Source organism: Callorhinus ursinus, unplaced genomic scaffold (genome assembly GCF_003265705.2).
Source record: "Callorhinus ursinus isolate GAN/ISIS: 27379988/994484 unplaced genomic scaffold, GSC_fseal_2.0 scaffold6, whole genome shotgun sequence".
NCBI lineage: Eukaryota > Metazoa > Chordata > Mammalia > Carnivora > Otariidae > Callorhinus > Callorhinus ursinus.
This window is the reverse complement of record NW_027397068.1, coordinates 62,021,293-62,040,832: the sequence shown is the minus strand read 5'-3', so window position 1 is coordinate 62,040,832 and position 19,540 is coordinate 62,021,293. Positions and strand designations below refer to the sequence as shown.

Here is a 19,540-nt window from a genome sequence, read left to right as displayed (position 1 = left end):
CATTCTACCTCTCTGTTCCTCATCTGTAAAACAGGGAAGTAATAGTAAGTAGCTCCCACTGTAGTTACATTGAATGGATTAAATAAGAAATATTACTTATAAAGGGCTGGCATGTGTCAGAAAAGTTGTCATCGTTAAGTATATATATATATATATATATATATATATATATATTTTTAAAAACTGTTATCATCTCGGCTATCTCAGCTGTACTGTCGGGCAGTAAAAAAGGGGTTGATTTTCCAAGCTTAGGTCAGAGTGTTAAGGAATGACATTTTGCACCTCACCCCTCCAATATTGGCAGCAATTACTTTCAAAGAAAAGGTGAAGCTGCAGAAACAAAGTTTTGGAGCCAAGACATCTCAGTTGGCCTTCCAAGCAAGGTGGCTTCCTTACTAGTCTTACTAGGGTCTAGATTTATTCTCATGCCCTCCCTTATTAGGTCACTGCATCACTACAGTTATAGTCGAAGCTACAAATGTTTGTAGACTGAAGAAGAGAGAGGTGATAATTTTATGAGGCTTAGGATACTTCAGAGCAAGTGCAGGACTGGATGGTAGGGAACACCAAGCTCAGAATGTTCAAGGAATTCTAGCATTTTCTTAAAAAAAAAAAAATTATTTTAGAGAGAGACAGAGACAGCACGTGGGGGAGGCAGGAGAGGAAGCAAGAGAATCTCAAGCCAACTCCCCATTGAGTGGGGGCCCGTTGTAGGGCTCAATCTCATGACCCTGAGATCATGACCTGAGCTGAAGCCAAGAGTCGGATGCTTAACCGACTGAGTCACCCAGGCGCCCCTCAAGGAATCCTAGCACTTTTTTTTTAGGATTTTTTTGTTATGTTAATCACCATACATTACATCATTAGTTTTTGATGTAGTGTTCCATGATTCATTGTTTGCGTATAACACCCAGTGCTCCATTCAGTACTTGCCCTCTTTAATACCCATCACCAGGCTAACCCATCCCCCCACCCCACTCCCCTCTAGAACCCTCAGTTTGTTTTTCAGAGTCCACAGTCTCTCATGGTTCATCTCCCCCTCTGATTCCCCCTGCTTCATTTTTCCCTTCCTACTATCTTCATCTTTTTTTTTTTTTTAAACATATAATGTATTATTGGTTTCAGAGGTACAGATCCGTGATTCATCAGTCTTACACAATTCACAGCGCTCACCGTAGCACATACCCTCCCCAAGGTCTATCACCCAGCCACCTCATCCCTCCCACCTCCCACCACTCCAGCAACCCTCAGTTTGTTTCCTGAGATTAAGAATTCCTCGTATCAGTGAGGTCATATGATACATGTCTTTCTCTGATTGACTTATTTCGCTCAGCATAATACCCTCCAGTTCCATCCATGTTGTTGCAAATGGCAAGATTTCATTCCTTTTGATGGCTGCGTAATAAGGGAATCCTAGCACTTTTGACACCATAAACTTTACACAGAAAACACATCTTGACAGAGAGGTCTTCAGGAGATTCTATGTATTTTTTTCTTGATATTTCACTGACATTTTATGTGTTTTTCAATAGCATATTTTATAATTCTGATTATAAAATTAGACACTAATGTAGAGAGAGAAACTCATTTTTTTTAACTGTAAAAACTTTATAGTCTAAAATGGAGCAGTCTCCATTTGAATGAAGAAAAAAATTGATTAGTGAGTTTTCCCTGTATCTATGTTGGGATTAAAAACCACACTGAAAGATTCCACCAAAACCAAACAAAATTATATATGAAAGAGGAGACAGAGCAGTAGTTTCTGAAGATGCAAAATAATTATGTATAACTGTGTAACTAACCTAAGTTTGAAAAATTGAATAAAGTCAACATGTTTCCCAAAAACTATAAATATAAAACCTGCATGACAAAAAGAAAAACTTGCCAATAACATAAAAAGCAAGCAAGAATATTACCAAAGAACTTCCAATAATGTTCCTCGTCTAAGAAATTTGTTAACTGAAGACTTTCAAATATTCAAGCTCAGATATTTCATGTTACATAGTCTATTCAAAACACAGAAAAAAGAGAGGAGCTAGTCACCACATTTAACAAAGCAAATACAACCCCAGGATCAAAAATCGGGCAGAAAAATTATTTTAAAAAATGTAATTATATACAAGGTTCCTTTCATGCAAGGTAAAATCCCTAGATAATTAAATTCTAAAAGTTCTTTGATTAAGTGTATGTAGGAAAGTCCCTTCTAACTTTTTACATTTTATGACAATAAGTACTGTTATAACAAAATATTAAAAAAATTTGGTTGAAAAAGTATTACGCTATAGTGCTAGCACATAATTAAAGTGATTTAAATATTACCAACTGATTCACTATAAAACCACAAAGAGATAATCAACTCCCCATATATGAAGAGCCCTTTGCCCAAGAATAAACCATCTTATTTAAAAAACGACCAGAGGTGCTGACAGTCAGCCAACATTAATATGACTAAACAGGGTTCAATTTACAACAGGCAGACAATATGGATGCTACTTCTGTTAAGTTTTTGAAATTTAATTTTGCTATATATTAAGCTTTATCATGAGAAAAGGTAAATCTATTTCAGCTGCCTAGAAATGCATATCATTTAATATAATTCAAGGAATATATGGTAGGCAGTTTGGAAGAAATAACATAATAACTGTATAATAAAAATTTTGGATTTAAATCAATTTAATTTATTCTCTTTTTGTAAAACAGTGCTTCTCAAGCCTTTAGAAATCTTCAGAGAATATTCAAGGTTTTATGGTCAACCAAAAAATCTTAAGAGTTTGACTATGTCCTCAAAGTTTGATTATATTTTGTTTTCCTGTTTTAGACTGAAAACCCTAGACTGGGTAATTCATTTCCAAGTATATTCATAAAAACAGTCAAAAGGATTAATAAAAAATACTCCCCATCAATCATTTTTATTTGTGTGTGGGGAGGGGAGGGAAGAGTCTTAAGAAAATTCCCATTTAACTCAAGGGTAGTGCAGATTACAGAACAAAAGAGTCAATATTTTAGAGAACCATTTCCTTGAAATTGGGAGTTTTGAAAATTTGAGGAAGATGAAATAAAGGTAGGTGAAAATATAAATTAAAAAAAGATCTCAAAATCTAAAAGTATAAAATTGTACTATTTATAGCATAAATTGAACCCTGCTTTAAATAAAGCAAAAATAAAAATAGAATAGTTCACATTGTAAGTCAGAAAAAGAACTGCAATCCCAAGTTAACTGATTTTTAATAATTACTGCCCCAATGAGTGTAGAAAAAAACAGCCCAAAAGATTATTGTTTAGCATAGAAATAACAAATTAATATATACAAAATGCAATGCATTAGATCATTTTCTGGTGTTGAGTAACACTGCATATAGCAAGGATTAGAAACAAAAGAGAAATTTCTATTTCCTACCTATATCACTGGCTACCATCTTGGAAAACTTTCTGCTTTTGGTCTTCACTGAAAATAATATTTTGATATAAAATGTCAAAATCTATTCAAAGTAAACTAAATGAATTAAACATAATTAAAAGAAAATACTTTAAAATAAAGATACTATACCCTTTTCTATAAAATTATTCATTTTTTGTTCATCATCTGAATTGTGTGGTGATGAAGAACCTACACAAACGAAGACAATGGAAGGAACAGGCACATATCAGTCACAAACACGGAGTTGTCATAGGGAAAAGTACAAACAAAATAATCTGGTAACTTCTAAGGTAAGTGTCCATACTATTGGCCACAAGAAAATGTGATGCATATAATTAATAACAACTCTTATATTACGGTAAGAATAGTAAACGGCAGTGCATTATCTTTCACAGTAGAGAGATCCCTAGTATATATAGATATTAACTTCAATCTATAACAATTTTTCCTTAGGTTATAACCATTTAGAAAAATCTTGGCATAAATGTTAGAGAAGAGATAAAGAAAAATATAAGCAGCAATTAACTGTTTCTGAAAGAAAATGAAAAAATTCTTTGACACTAGTTAACTGAATAAGGTTCATCTAGAACTAAGAATCCCGTGCAAGAAGCATACTGGCAAAATTTATTTTAGGGTTCACTTTCTAGATACAAATTTTAAAGTCATATATAAATTATATTATTACCACAGGGATCTTTAAAATACTGAGGATAATACTTATAATTTTAGGTATGTTCAAATATTTACTTATGTCTAATGAGGTAAGAAATATTTAATTTTATTCTGGCTGTGACTTCCAATAAGTTTATCTAATATTTTTATAATTAAGATTTTATTTGTCCATTTTCCTTAAAAAAAGATGTTCAATTTTTTATCTCATTTCTTTAATTTCTAACATAAATGTTTTATTTATAAATGTAATCCTAAGTAGTATTCTAGTTGACGATTTTTATTAAATGCTCTATTCTTCATAATAGCACATTTCAAATGACATCTCACCCATAAATTTTCATAATCTCCTCGTTATAAATCATTTCCCCTCTTTTAAATTCCAATAACCCTTTATCTGTACTCTTCTCTTATGATGTTCATCAGTTAATACCTCATATTTTAAAAAGTTTACACACATGTGCCCTTTTCACTGCACCACACTTCTAAAAACTGGGCCCCCATTTGATTCATCTTTGCAACCCCTTTGCACTCAGCAGAGTGCTTCTTTGCTGAATGAATAAATTTTCTGATAGAAGCAAATACATGAAACATAACTGGAAGTAAATAAAAAAGTCTTTCTGTATTTTTTTTTATCCCAGTGAAAGTACTGAATCTTAATAAAGGAGGTCAAACTTTGACCTTCTTGTCCCCCAGAAAAATCATACTTTCTTTGGCCAAGTGGAAAATATCCTTGAAATCTTTCCATAGACCAAGTAAAACCTGCAACATTGGCAGCATCCAATTACTTCTTTAATAGTCTTAAAAGAATACTCTTTCAAAACCATGTTGTTTTTGCTAAGTAGCATTTATGGATCCTCATAAATCCTTTATCAAAAAATATCACGTAAGTAACACTGGACTCAGTGATATTTTCAGGAATAGAAATGGGTATACTTGTTTTTCAAAGAAGATAACGTTATAAGAGGTTATAAATATTTTAAAATATCACAGTCACCTCTGATGTTAAATAGCCACAGGAATGTAAAAAAATTTTTTAATACTTGTTTTGGTTGATGTATTTCATCTTAGAGCAATAGCTACATATCTAAATATGAATATAAAATTATAAAAATGTTTTTTAGTATTTCCAAAAAAAATTTCCAAAATAAGCCATAAACGTAAAGAAAAGATATATTTTTCCCCTAACTGAAAATGCCTGCCATTGGTCTTCAGAATTTTTGTCAAATCCCAAAAATGCTTTTAGCATATCCCACTTGAATATGTTTACCAAATAATTATGATTAAATAAACATAGAAAATATTTACAGCTTTTTTTTTTTTTTCCCCCCTGGGGTACACGGTAACTCCTAAGGCAGTACTTATATTATGGCCTATGTGGCCCTGGGTTTTCTTCAAACCAAAATAACCTAACAAATGTTTTTATCATTTTCACATATTCAAAGGCACACACATTTCTGATGCAGTACTAACACAAAATTCCAGTATTATTAAAGTGTTCAGTAAAGCAATCTGAGTTATTTGAAATACAAACATCAAATGCAGATAGCAGAAGTTCTTTCTTATGTTAATTCAGGATGACAATTAATATTTTATTTCAGAAAGACTGCTGGTTTATTTAAAAACAAATGGAAAAGCCAAACTATATTCATTACTTGGATTTTCTCAGGATGCTTTTTGAATTGAGCTTTGATATTGATCAGCAAAACTGCTGAGATCACCAATTTTGATTATGGGACTTAAATGCTTCTCAAAAAGTTGCTCTTCATTTGTATTATTATTTTAAATAAACACACTGATTTTGATAAAGGGTGTATGGCTACTTTTCATTTTTGTAATAGTGGTCCTCCTCTTAGTATTTATGAGTGACTCAGTGGAACTCCCAACCCACTTTTATACATTTCTTCTTCCCTCATGATACATTGTTTTCTATTATATTGGTTTTCTAATCTATATTGTATCATTTAACTACTTATTTATATCCTCCCACAGTGCAGAAAGTACTTGAGGCTAGTAATTTAATTACTACTTTCCATGGTTTTAATAACATGATTACCTTGTGGTTCTTCTGATTCACCTCAAACTTACCCCATCCGTTTTTCTTTTTTGACCATCCTAAATTAGTAGAGTTTGCATGTATTGGTGAGAGGAATGATACTAAATTATTCCTTTATTTCCTTATTAGAATGCTAACAAGAATGAAGGCAAAAAAGTTACAAATGTGCAAAGAGTAAGACAATTGGCCCAAGATGGGTAGCAAGAATTACTACTATTTTAAAATGGACAAGCGGTGAAAGACATAGCTTTAAGCATATAGCTTTCCAGAATCTTATTCTAGTCTCTAGTGTATGTGTTAGTATGTATGCATGAGTGACATCTATCTCCCGCTCTGTGAAATCTGTTTCATGCCCAACTACTACCTACTAAAGTTTGATTTGTTTTTTGTAAAAGCTGTCTTTTCTGATATGCAGGAATGCATATAATTCTTCAGAAAACTCTTACATCTTTTGGGGCGTAATCAAAGACTAAACTAAATAAGAGTTTTTTATCTAAGATCAGAATTTCTGATTTATCAATGATTTTTGCAGTCACAATTTTTACTTTGCAGTTCAAACTCACTACAACAATAAAATACCTAGTGTCATATAAATTTCTGTATGTTAAAACTATATTGTCCTTAGACATGGATCAAAAAATGTAATATATCTGAAAATGTTCAATGTTTGAGTCTCAAGAGAAAGGGTTTCTACTTTTATGCACTTTTTATATTACATACTCAAATTTTAATATAGTTAAATACTTATCTATAATTACCTCTTGTTGGCTATTCCAAATTGATAGATGTATATACCTATTCACAGTTTGGCTGAGGATAAGGGGGAGTATTAATTTATTTGGGCTGAATCTTGTTAAAACACTTTGGATGGTCATTTAATATATTAAAAGATAATTACATGTCCAAATTATCCAGTCTGGCTTTTAGCCTTAACATATTGACAACTGCATTCATATGGCCTTTAGAGAGAAAGTAAGAAGATCAGAATAGTATTGTAGGTAGATGGACAAAGAACAGCAATAATGAAAAGATACTACAGTTCTGAATTTCAAATTCAGAAATAACTCTAGTTTTGTGAGATATACAGTTACTTGCTCCATATTATTCACTCAAACTTTACTGTACCAATGTTCAGACTTAACATTAGGTGCTAATTACATAATTCCTATAGCTCCATGTTCCATTAATGAGTGAATTTAAATATGAAATTTAAAGATTAAGAAAACCAGAAGGTGGATATATCTTAAGGTATAACTTGTGCAATATCAGGAAAATGCAATTTCAAAAAGAAAACATCACAAAAATTTTACAGTCCTATGTCTAATAAAATGCTAACCTGAAATATGAGAGAGTAAAGTAAAATGAACTTCTCAATTTTCCCATGCTTATAATGACTTCTGATGTAGTAGAACCAGCTACGGAAGGATCAAAATCTATCTAACAACCATGTTACTTTATCCTAAGAACAATCTTTTCAGTCGAAAGTTGATAAACATTCCCGGCCAGAATGATTTAATATGGTAGTCAGAATTGTGAATTCAACTGTAGTAAAGACTGGCAAAGTTTCTATCCACTGAAAATAATAAAATTATGATTCTCTTAATCTTAAGGGGATTAAAAAGATACTAAAAATTATGTTCCACTAAAATATTAATACACACATATATCACATAAAGACCTATATTACATGAACAAAAAAGGACAACTGCTTTAATATAGCTATAAAATTATATCAAATATCACTTTGACCAAAAACAAAAACACATACAATTAGTCTTCAATTAGTCTGGCTACAGTTACCATGAGATTATAAATGTACAAAATCTTTGAAAATATTTAAATGGACACTATTCAAGAATTAGATCACTATTCTACCAGATGACACAAGGCAAGCCTAGAGCAAAGACAAGATTGTAGAATAACCAAACCATTTGATACAATGGTGAGGAGTAAAATATATTTTCCCTAAAAAAGTATAAATATAAGAAAGCTAAGTAAACAGTTCTATGACTCTTAACAGGTACCAGTTGCAGGATTTTATCTAGTGCATTTCTTTTCACTTAGAATGCAAAAAATAGTTATCATTTTAAGTATATGTGACATAAAAGTTCCTTGTAGGTGTTATTTTAAATGGTTATCTGTAAAAAGGAATTTTGATACACTGTATTGGTTTTTATAGAATTATAATTATTAATGAAATAAAAAACAAATTACCAGAAGTTGGAGATTTGCAGCGATCCTCTGGGACTACAGTCCCTTCACTAATATCACATAGACCTGCTAAAAAAAAAACAAACCAGAAACCAAATCACAACACAAATTTATGTAAGTGAAGTTTTATGTTCTATTTACAGTACACATTTAATGACTGCCCATTGTTAAAAACCCAGCAGCTGAACAGACTGTACTAGCATTGATACTATGCCCATTAATCTTGAGATAGGAAACAGGAGCACTTTGATACCAAAATATCTCAAAATAATACAGATAGTCATTAGTTAAGCAAAAAGAAAACTTCTAAGAGGTAATTTACTATTCTTCAAGGACATTAGACATAAAGTAGGACTTTGTTTAAAATCAGTAATTTGAGAGTATATGATAGACTTACTGGATTTCTCTTGAGGGAAAATAAATACCTGGTAGTAAATTTGGTGATTTTTACATCATAGAAACTCTCAACTCACACCTCAAAGTGGTTTCTGCTATGTCTCAAATACCTTCCTTATATATTTTTAAATAATATTTTCTGCCTCCACATTTGCAATATTTAAAATATTGTACATTACTTACCTTGTAGGACTATACTTCTTAAAAACTATACCACTTATTTTTAAAGAGCTCTAAGGAAATACTTCCTTTTCACAGATTCATATGAATTATATAAAACTAATCTATCTTACAGGATGACCTAGAATTCTTAGGAGAAACCATAGCAAGGTATTTTATGCTGTAGACAATTAAATGTAGAATTACAAAAAAAAAAAAATGGCAATATGCAGAGTAAACAATTAGCACAGATATTAAGTTGCTTGATGACTGGAATGAAAAGAATTCCTGCAAATTCTTTAAAAATTACAAATAAACACACATCAAGAATTTGGGATAGCTGGGCAACAGACAGAGGGGCTACATATTTAGGCCTCAGAAGAAGTTAGCTATAATGTTGACATATGTGCACATTGACCAGTATTGACTTTTCCAATCCTTTGGTAAAAGACATGATGTCACAGTCCAGTCGCTAAGAAAGCTTTTACAATAACACTTCCAGAGAACATGGAGTTCTGAATCGGATTTATAAGAAGGGTTTTCTATTTTGATTTATATATTATTTTTCTTCACTAGGAAGTTTTCGAATGACAACCAGTAATTTTATTTTTCTTTTTAACACTTATTAAACTAATGGTTCTGGGGGGAAAAAAACCCAAAAAAAACTAGTTTTTATAGTTCAAAGACGATGGATGGAATTTTAGGTATGCATTTACTCTTTGACAAAATACTTGTTTATATAAATGAACTCCTTCTTGATAGAACACTAAAATAGCAGGGTTTTTTTTTTTTTAAGATTTTATTTACTTATTTGACAGAGAGAGACACAGTGAGAGAGGGAACACAAGCAGGGGGAGTGGGAGAGGGAGAAGCAGGCTTCCCGTGGAGCAGGGAGCCTGATGCAGGGCTCGATCCCAGGACCCTGGGATCATGACCTGAGCCGAAGGCAGATGCTTAATAACTGAACCACCCAGGCGCCCCTAAAATAGCAAGTCTTTAAACAGTAGTGATATACAGAAACAACCTAAGTATCCATCAATGGGTGCAAGGCTAAAGAAAATGTGGAGTATATAATAATGTGGGTGGGGTGTATGTATGTGTGTGTGTGTGTGTGTGTATATATATATATATATATACACACACACACATATGTGTATATATACACACACACACACAAACATATATACATACATATACACATTCAAACACACAATGGAATATATTCAGCCATAAAAGATTTCAATTTTGCCATTTGTGACAATGCGAATGGACATTATGTTAAATAGAATAAGTCAGACAGAGAAAGACAATTACTGTATGATCTCACTTATATGATATAATGAATCTAAACCTGCCCCCCCCAAAAAAAAACGCAAAACAAAAAAAACCAAGCTCACAGATACAGAGATCAAATTGGTGATTGCCATAGCAGGGTGTGAAGGGTGGGAAAAATAGGTAAAAAGGGTCAAGGGTACAAACTTCCAGTTACAGAATAAATAAGGGCTGTGATGTACAGTGTAACTATAGTTAAGATGGTGTATCAGATAGGTGAAAGCTGCTAAGAGTAGATCTTAAAAGTTCTCATTACAAGGAAAAAAAATTTTTGTAACTACGTAAGATGAGGACTGTTAGACCTACTGTGGTGATCATTTTGCAATGCATACAAATATCAAATCAGTATTTGAAACTAATATAATGATTATATATGCCACTTATACGTCAATAATAAATACTAGTGATAGTATACTCAAGTACTACCGTGAGCCTAGTACTGAATAAAAATAATCAATTTTGACATTTTAAGCCTTCCATCTGGCTCAGGGTAAAAGTCAAGTCGAACCCTACATGAGTGATTGATGTGTATCATCCTGTGGTTTATACTATGTGGCTATGGTATATGGTTTGTGATTTCTAGCTACAAATATCTTTTTGGGTCTTTGCCATCAAATGTAGTAGTTACCCTTTACGGATAAAAAGCATACCTTCTTTTTCACATGTTTAAGTAAGAAGCTTAATTTACTATTTAAAATGTTCAACAAAGCATAATCATATGTCATTCAACATAATATACCTACTGAGGTACATTACACCAAAGTTCACATTAGGCTACAAATTGACCCACTGGATACCATGGTTTAATCCAGGGGTTAGCACACCTGATCGGTTTTGAGGCCAGCTAAGCAAATAACATGATGCTGTTCTAATTAAACTGTACTGGCAAAACCCGGCAGTGCGCCAGTTTTGGCTCAGGGACAGTAGTTTGCTGACTCCTGGTTTAATCAATATTGCAATTGTCAAAATGACTAGGTCACTTCCATCTGCCTAGTTCATAAAAGATACACATGGAATTCTTTATTAAGTATCTGAGTAACTTCAGGAAACATTATGTCAACAGGCTGCTCTGAGCCATCAATGTAGTTATGAGATTAAAAAAGTAACACCGATTTTGGTACAGTTTACTTTCAGTGGATTCCTGCTGACTTCAATTGATAGCTCTATTTTCAACATGCATACAAGGCACTGCAATATGCACACAAATCATTCTAGAATTTTGACTGATTTGTACATCAAATTTACTGATTTGACCTTTATCAACTTGGGTACTGTTTACAAATTCTCTTGATATGCTTTTATTACTTTATCACTTTTTATTACCAAGGTCTGTCTTACATACATAATATAGCTTAGATTTTCATTTCTCTTAATTATTTTTCATAATTTCCAGAAAGAGAAATCATTCCTCTTAATGGAGGGTTGAGAAACAAAGTTATTTAGTCTATATTCTGTTTTTCAACTATCGTTTCAAAGATCCTTAGAGTTCTAATCCTTCTTTAATTATATTTTCATGAAACTATTTTATGAAACTATTATGAGGTATCAAAGAAAGAGAAATTAATTTTTAGAGCAATAAAGTTTTTATACAGGTTTGTGGTAAAATTGCTAAAAGTACTTGTCTCCTCTATCATGACAATGTTTTAACTTTCTAACACTAAATACTAGTTTCCTTTGCTTTATAAAGAAACTGGATTGGGACACAAACATTTCAATAGCTGTTTTCATATACACAGGATGATTAATTTAGGAATGAGTGTGCCATTTTAGACATATGTTTTAATAAGCTCTTTTAAAAACAAATGAGAAAGGGGCGCCTGGGTGGCTCAGTTGGTTAAGCTACTGCCTTCGGCTCAGGTCATGATCCCAGGGTCCTGGGATCGAGCCCCGCATCAGGCTCCCTGCTCCGCGGGAAGCCTGCTTCTCCCTCTCCCACTCCCCCTGCTTGTGTTCCCTCTCTCTCTATCTCTCTAATAAATAAATAAATAAATAAATGAGATAAAATGATTTTACAGACAACAAACATCCCATGACTTCACTGACATAGAATAACTTACTTAAAGAAGAACGGAGTTTTTTCACAGATTCAGAATATAAGCTAGAAAGGCCGCACATGCAAGAAGTCACAGTCAGCATGCCTTAGTGAAGTAATGAAAAGCAAAGGGGAAAAAAAAGAGACAAAGGTACTAGAATGGTATGGTTGGGACAATTTCTGAAGATAAAACATGACAAAATGAGCACACACGAAAACAAAAATGGAAAAGAAAATTCAAGCATCAAGCCAAAGTGATAGTAAGGTCTATATCCCACCACCTTTTTTTCCTTCTCTTATAAATTGTGATACAGGTAATATGAGCTAATTATGCCATGAGAGCAAATGAGAAATGAATCTCAGAGAGAACTTAAAATCGGAGAGACTAAGTTATAAGTACAGACCAGAGCTTCACAGTGTTTCACTGCACACTGGCGTTCTGCAAATGGGCTGAGTCTGCCCAAGATAGGGTTCCCCTCAATCCCTCAATCCCTGGTCCAGCTGAACAGGTCCTGAGGAGACTGGAGCCTGCAGGCCAGTAATTGCTACAGGCCTCACTAATATACCCCTATGTGCCAGAGATCCAATGCCATGAGGTTTAAAAAAAAAGGTGAGGTGTACTGGTAAAGACCACCAACTAGACATATTAAAACATTTAAAATTAAGACTAACTGGATGCCCGGGTGGCTCAGTCAGTTAAGTGTCTGACTTCAGCTCAGGTCATGATCCCGGGGCCCTGGGATGGAGCCCAATATCTGGGCCCCCTGCTCAGCGGGGAGTCTGCTTCTCCCTCCCTGCCATGTTCTCTCTCAAATAAATAAAATCTTTTAAAAAAACTAAAAAATAATATAAAATTAAGACTAATTACCTAGCAAACATAAAAGAATGATATAAAGAAAAATCTTTTTTTTTTTTTTGAAGATTTTATTTATTTATTTGACAGAGAGAGACACAGAGAGAGAGGGAATACAAGCAGGGGGAGTGGGAGAGGGAGAAGCAGGCTTCCCGCGGAGCAGGGAGCCTGATGCGGGGCTCGATCCCAGGACCCTGGGATCATGACTTGAGCCGAAGGCAAATGCTTAACGACTGAGCCACCCAGGCGCCCCATATAAAGAAAATTCTTAATGGATCTGCGTTTGCATTGAATCAAGGCTATCTAAAAACACTGTATTTTCTTAGAATTCAAATTCACTTTTGCATTTACATTTTTTTCTCACATGGGAAATGATCCCTTTAAATAACATAGTTGGAACAACGAACTTTTGGTCTTACAATACCAAACAATAAAAGGGGCAAAACTTTGAAATTAACTTTGATTCCATAAAAATGGGATAAATTTTCATCCCATTATAATTTAGCTGAAGAAACTTGCCACTGTGGTTCTTTCCCAACGTTAATTAAAATCCTAGGATATTAAAAACAAAAGCAAAAATCTAAGAACAACCTAAAACAAAGAAGGCTCAAATCTTTTACTAGTTTTGACAGTTTGCATATATAGACTAAGTCAGACACGCTATTTATCTAACTCAAGTATTTATATTCACAGAAGTAATTCAGTATTTATAGAAATCCTAAAACTCAGGATTGTTTTCTTTATACCTCCTGAAGGTTGTCGAGATTTACGAGGAGACCGGGGTTCTCTCCGATAAGGATCATTGGAGCCATATAATTCAATAGTGCCCAGGTTGAGGAGTACTGCTTTCTGGAGGTAGTCTACCATTGCAATGCCATTACAATTGCCAAAAACTACCCTGGGAATAGGAAAAGAGCAAATATTTTAGCACAAATAAGTAATTATAAGGAAATGTAGTCTATAAGGCTGAAAAGGAGGATGGGTTTTCAGAAAATTCCTCTTTGCAACTAAAGACTATCAGAGACATGGAAATACAGGTTACGTATGCCTTCTCATGGAACTACGCAGATCTTCTGCAGACATTAATGATTAAAAATCGGTATCATTAAAAAAAATGTTGGCATAGGAAGTGAAACTTGATCACAGACATAAATCTCCATCCTAGGAAACGTGACGTCTATTTTTCTGACTTAAGGGCATTTCAAGCAGCTCAGGGAAAGACATTCTCTTCCACTAGGGAAGTGGGGGATTGTATCTCTGGGAAAATTATGGTAATCTATACAGTCAAGAATAAAAAGTAGAAAGCATAAATCTTGGAGGTCTCCCTCTGGAGTACTCCAAATACCTTAGGAACTACAAACCAAGCAATTATGAATAAAGGAATTTGACTCTTTTAAGATGTCTTAAGCCAGAAGATGAAAATTGTAATGTACAGAAGGACTATGTAAGTAATACAAACAGGCCAGATAAGGACTTTAGATAACCCTTCTAAAGAGGAAAAGTTTCAATTCCATTCATGCTGACCACTGCGCCAAGCAGGACTGGAGACAATGGGCCAGGTAATCAAATTTTTCAGTTAAAGCTCTAAATATGGATTTCACATTAAATAATCTTGGCAGCTAGTTCAAAATTAAAAACATACAAGGAGGGGCTAAATAAAATGTTAACTGTGAGTCCATGAACCTGTGATCAACTGATTTGCAACTTCCTTTGAAATTTTCTACTGGTTCTTTCTTATTCCCTCTTTCCTTATGGTTGTGGGCAGTGAAATATTAAAAGAGAGAAGGTTTGTGTTCTTACATGTGTTCTTACACTGAGAGATGACGATCTCAGACTATAGCCAGTCTTAGCTGGGAATACAACTATAAGAGATAGAGTGGGTGGTTATAGCTCCAGGAGGAAGAAGAAAGATGAACGAGTCCCTAGGGCTAGCATAAAAGAAGAAGACAGTGACCCACAACCGATAAATAGCCCTGGGACTAAATAGTGTATGATTCTCTTATACCACAAAGCTGATTTTTAAAACAAACAAAAATACTTTGTAAGTCTACCAAATTATAATAAAAAAGTATGTATTATAACTCAATACTTAAAGGTATGAATTGATGATACAACTGTAGTATAAATACTTTACCAAACTATTACTATGCCTTTATAATTTATACAAGTGAATTTTGGAAGCAGAAAGAAGAAATCATATAGCTCTGGTTCAACATTTACAGAATTAGCTTAGAATAAAGTCTTCTGAGTTGATGCTGTGAGACCTCCATTATACTGAGCATTAATAAGGAAATCATTTCTGAGAGTATATCCAGGAGAGGACATACTGACTTTAAATCTTTCTCTCAATTCATTGGGAAGCACTATAAGTGTATCCAGAGTAAATTATTCGGAACAGAATTATTTTCCAAATAAACACTAATTCTGATCTGAAGTTAAAGATATACAACTTTTTAACTGATGCTATAATAAAGATCATCCTATTTTTAAACATAAAAAAAATGTGTGGAATACTATGAACAGACTGAGAAACACATAAATTATACTTACAATCCATATGAAGAATTGACTGCCAAGCTGGTTATTTGTTGTGGTGGTTCTCCACTCACCCATACCAACTGAATAACTAGTTCTGTCTGATAACCTGGAGACTGCTTAAGTGGTGAATTTTTAACTCTGTAATAAAGGAAAACACATTACCTTTTAACCCATCTTCACGTATCTTATTAACTTATGTAATTATAAGGTCATGCATAAATAGTTCTATGCACAAAGTAACTTTATATATGAAATTGTATTAAATATACAAAAAACCCTGAATCCTGTTCTCTACAGGCATTCAATCTAGTTGGAGACAAAACATGTACATAAATAACAAAAATAAGAAATCACATATAAGTTCCCATTATAAATTGGGGGGTTGGAAGTAGGGAGGGAGAAAAAGAGAATGGACAGGAAGGGGAGGGAGGAATGGAGAGGAGAATGAAGAGAATGAGAAGCCCAAGAATTAAGAAGAGGAAGAAAAAAATCAAGTTAGAGAAAAAAATCAAGTTAGAAAAAAAATGCAAGTTAGAAAAGTAGACTTAAATATATGGTGTAAGAAAACGAAAAGTGGCCCAAAACATAATGAGTTAAAAAAATGAGAGATTTATTTTTGGGCGCATGACACTTGCACTATTAAAAAAATGTACTCTTTGAATTGACAGTAATTTTGATTATAGACTCTATCCCCAATAATTGCTGAATAGATGCTCAAAATATATTGCTTTTGCAAACATATGCAAACAAGAAGTAGGAAACCCATAATCAAGCATTAACAAGTGTGTAAGTTTGCTCACAGTGGAGGCAAGTGTGATAACAGTGAGAAATCAATACAACAACATAGGCAAAGGTCAGACTTGAGAGGGTCTTCAAGGCCTGGCTGCAAAGGTCTGATGTTGGTAGAAAGAACTGAGGGCTTTTGAAAAGCTAGTTTAAGTCCTGGCTCTTTTTCCAGTTGTCTTCTTGTCTAAAAGAGTGGCAATATTACTACCTAATCACAGTATGAGTGCCTATGAAAGAGCTCTCAATGGTCAATTTACACAAAATATATTTTCATTATTTTAAGGAATTAAAAGCCAATGAAGGTTTATAAGAAATACTTTGGAAAGATTAATTTGGGGGAGGTTTGCAAGATGAAGCAGAATAGGAGAACAAGTAAGAAGTGCCTGTAATTATGTAAAACAATAAGAAAAAGGTAGATTTGAAACACATGAAGTAAGAATCAAAAATGCTTCTAAACTTCATGAAGGCACAAACCTTGCAGTTACTTTTAACACTCTAGTACAGAGGAGGTAACTCAATATTTGAATGAATGAACGAGCTGAAGGGTCATTAGAGGAAGATCGGGGAGAAAAATTAGACAGTCATTCTAAGTTAAGAAGAGAAAGAGAGAGAAAGAAAAAGAGAAAAAGATAAAGACAGAAAGAAAAAAAAAACTGTCAGGATGAAGAGCTCGTTTTGCAGGAATATGTGGTTTTCAAGTGAACTACTCAGCAAAAAGATAAATGTATTCCCAAACTCACTTTATTGAGTAAACTCATACAAATCTTTTATTAGTTAAACTTGTTATGTACATATTAGAGGGAGTGAGGGAGGAGCTTATAAGAATGTGAGACTTTCTAAGGAATACAGCCACTTATTTTTTTAAAAGATTTATTAATTTTTTTATTTATTTGACAGAGAGAAAGAGAGTGTGTACACCGGCGCAAGGGAGCACACAAGCGGGGGCAGGGGGCGGGGGGGGGGGAGAGGCAGAGGATGAGGGAGAAGCAGGCTCCCCACTGAGCAGTGAAATTGATAGAGAAAACAAGAGAGCACAAGCAGGGGTAGTGGCAGAGCCAAAGGCAGGCACTTAACCAACTGAGCCACCCCGGCACCCTGGAATACAGCCACTTAGATACATCTGTAATACCTGTATCAGGAAATTTTAAGTGGATTTGGAAGATAAAATTTTCCTTTTTTAATTTATTAATTAAATCAGTTAAAATTAAGGGGCACCTGGGTGGCTCAGTCGGTTAAGCGGCTGCCTTTGGCTCAGGTCATGTTCTCAGGGTCCTGAGATCGAGCCCCGCATCGGGCTCCCTGCTCCACGGAGAGCCTGCTTCTCCCTCTCCCACTCCCCTGCTTGTGGTTCCCTCTCTCCCTGTGTCTCTGTCAAATAAATAAATAAAATATTTTAAAAAAATCAATTAAAATTAAAGTGAGTAGTGTATTTGTGTGTGTGACTACTTTTACTATGAAAAAAATTTTACTTTGACTTTAAGGTAAAAACACTTTTGATTGCTCAGACTCTTTCTCTAATAATCGCTCTTGTAAAACTTATGCAAAGCCCGCTTACTTCAATAATTCTTAAGGCTCTGCTCTGGAGTGATAGTGTCATGAAAGAAGGAGAGCAGGAAGACTACTCAATGTTAAATCTCCTGACACCAAACTCAGAAGTATGGATGCTTTTGAGTCATTTAGTTGGTACTTCTAGTGAGGAAGACCATGACACCTAATCAAATGTGTTGTCCAAATTTTAGGGTAAACATTAGGGTACTTCAAATACGAACTGAGTTACAGTCACTTCATGCAAAGTCTGTAAGGCAGTACACTCAGAACTGTATGTTGGCTGGGCAGAAGTTCTGTTTTTCTCAGGGAAATACCACCGATCAGTGACAGCTGTCCATCTCAAGAGACAGAAATGAAGACTGAGTGTTCTTCTGAAAAGAAGAGTCTGTGTTATTTTCTCCTTAGATGAATTAGGTAAGGTTCAAAGAAATGTCCACCTTCTTTTGGCATATTTAACATGCACATTAGATTAGAGCAGGGACAAGCATTCAAGGAAAATATCACAAGTGCATATATGGACAAATTTAAAACTTCAGTGATGAAGACACACAGAACTCATGGGGGGGCGCCTGGGTGGCTTAGTTGGTTAGGCGGCTGCCTTCAGGCTCAGATCGTGATCTCAGGGTTCTGGGATCCAGTTCTGAATCTAGCTCCCTGCTCAGCGGGGAGCCTGCTTCTCCCTCTCCCTCTGCCACTCCCCCTGCTTGTGCTCTCTTGTTTTCTCTATCAAATAAATAAATAAAATTAAAAAAAAAAAAGAACTCATGGAATTCTTAATTTACTTAGTAAGAAGAAACAAAAAAAAGTTAAGCAAAAATAAACCAGCCAAGCCTGATGCATAATCCCCAATTGGTAAAAAACTAGAAACTGGATCAAGAAATGACAGGATAGGTTAAAAATGCAAAATGGGGGATGGGTGGGTGTATGTTTTATGTGTACAATGTTTACATGCAAATTATTTTAATGTTTTTAGTAAATGTAAATTAAGGTTTTACTTTTTAAAGCAAGGGGCTGAACCTTTATAAAAAGCTCCATAATTTAATGAAAACAAAAAACTCCATAATTTGTACAAATGCATTTATTTTTTTAAATAATTTTTGTTACGTTAATCACCATACATTACATCATTAGTTTTTGATGCAGTGTTCCATGATTCATTGTTTGTGCATAACACCCAGTGCTCCACGCAGAATGTGCCCTCTTTAATACCCATCACCAGGCTAACCCATTCCCCCACCCCCCTCTGTACAAATGCATTTTTAAACATATGTTTGGAGGCTCTGCAGTTTCAAAATGTTTGGACAAATAAACTGCAAAAGCCCAATTAAGACACTTAAAAACATAAACTTTACTGGTAAAAGGAATAAATCAAATAGCTGCTTTTAAAATGTTTCTTCAAAGGAATAATTACATATGAAAGCATTCTGTATAAAAAAACCCTCAGTACTGATTATTTTAATATCAATTTGGTTTTATTTCTGACATTTAAAAATTGGTTTTTGGAACTGTGGACTAAAACAATGTGAAGTTAATAAATAACTG

General features: G+C 34.0%; 1 protein-coding gene across 5 annotated transcripts in view; it reads right to left on the bottom strand.

Annotated features, from left to right (window-relative positions):
* STXBP5 (syntaxin binding protein 5) overlaps window positions 1-19,540 on the bottom strand; it is a 174,313-nt gene that overhangs the window by 40,002 nt on the left and 114,771 nt on the right. The window contains exons 17-21 of one of the 5 annotated variants that reach the window (XM_025866294.2): window positions 15,677-15,802; window positions 13,873-14,024; window positions 8,358-8,420; window positions 3,548-3,607; window positions 3,398-3,445 (exon numbers count right to left, since the gene is read on the bottom strand). In XM_025866294.2, the coding sequence (XP_025722079.1) occupies window positions 3,398-3,445; window positions 3,548-3,607; window positions 8,358-8,420; window positions 13,873-14,024; window positions 15,677-15,802 (449 nt within the window). Of the gene's footprint in view, window positions 1-3,397; window positions 3,446-3,547; window positions 3,608-8,357; window positions 8,424-13,872; window positions 14,025-15,676; window positions 15,803-19,540 lie in introns of all 5 variants that reach the window. The other 4 variants (XM_025866293.2, XM_025866295.2, XM_025866297.2 and 1 more) reach the window with 4 other exon arrangements.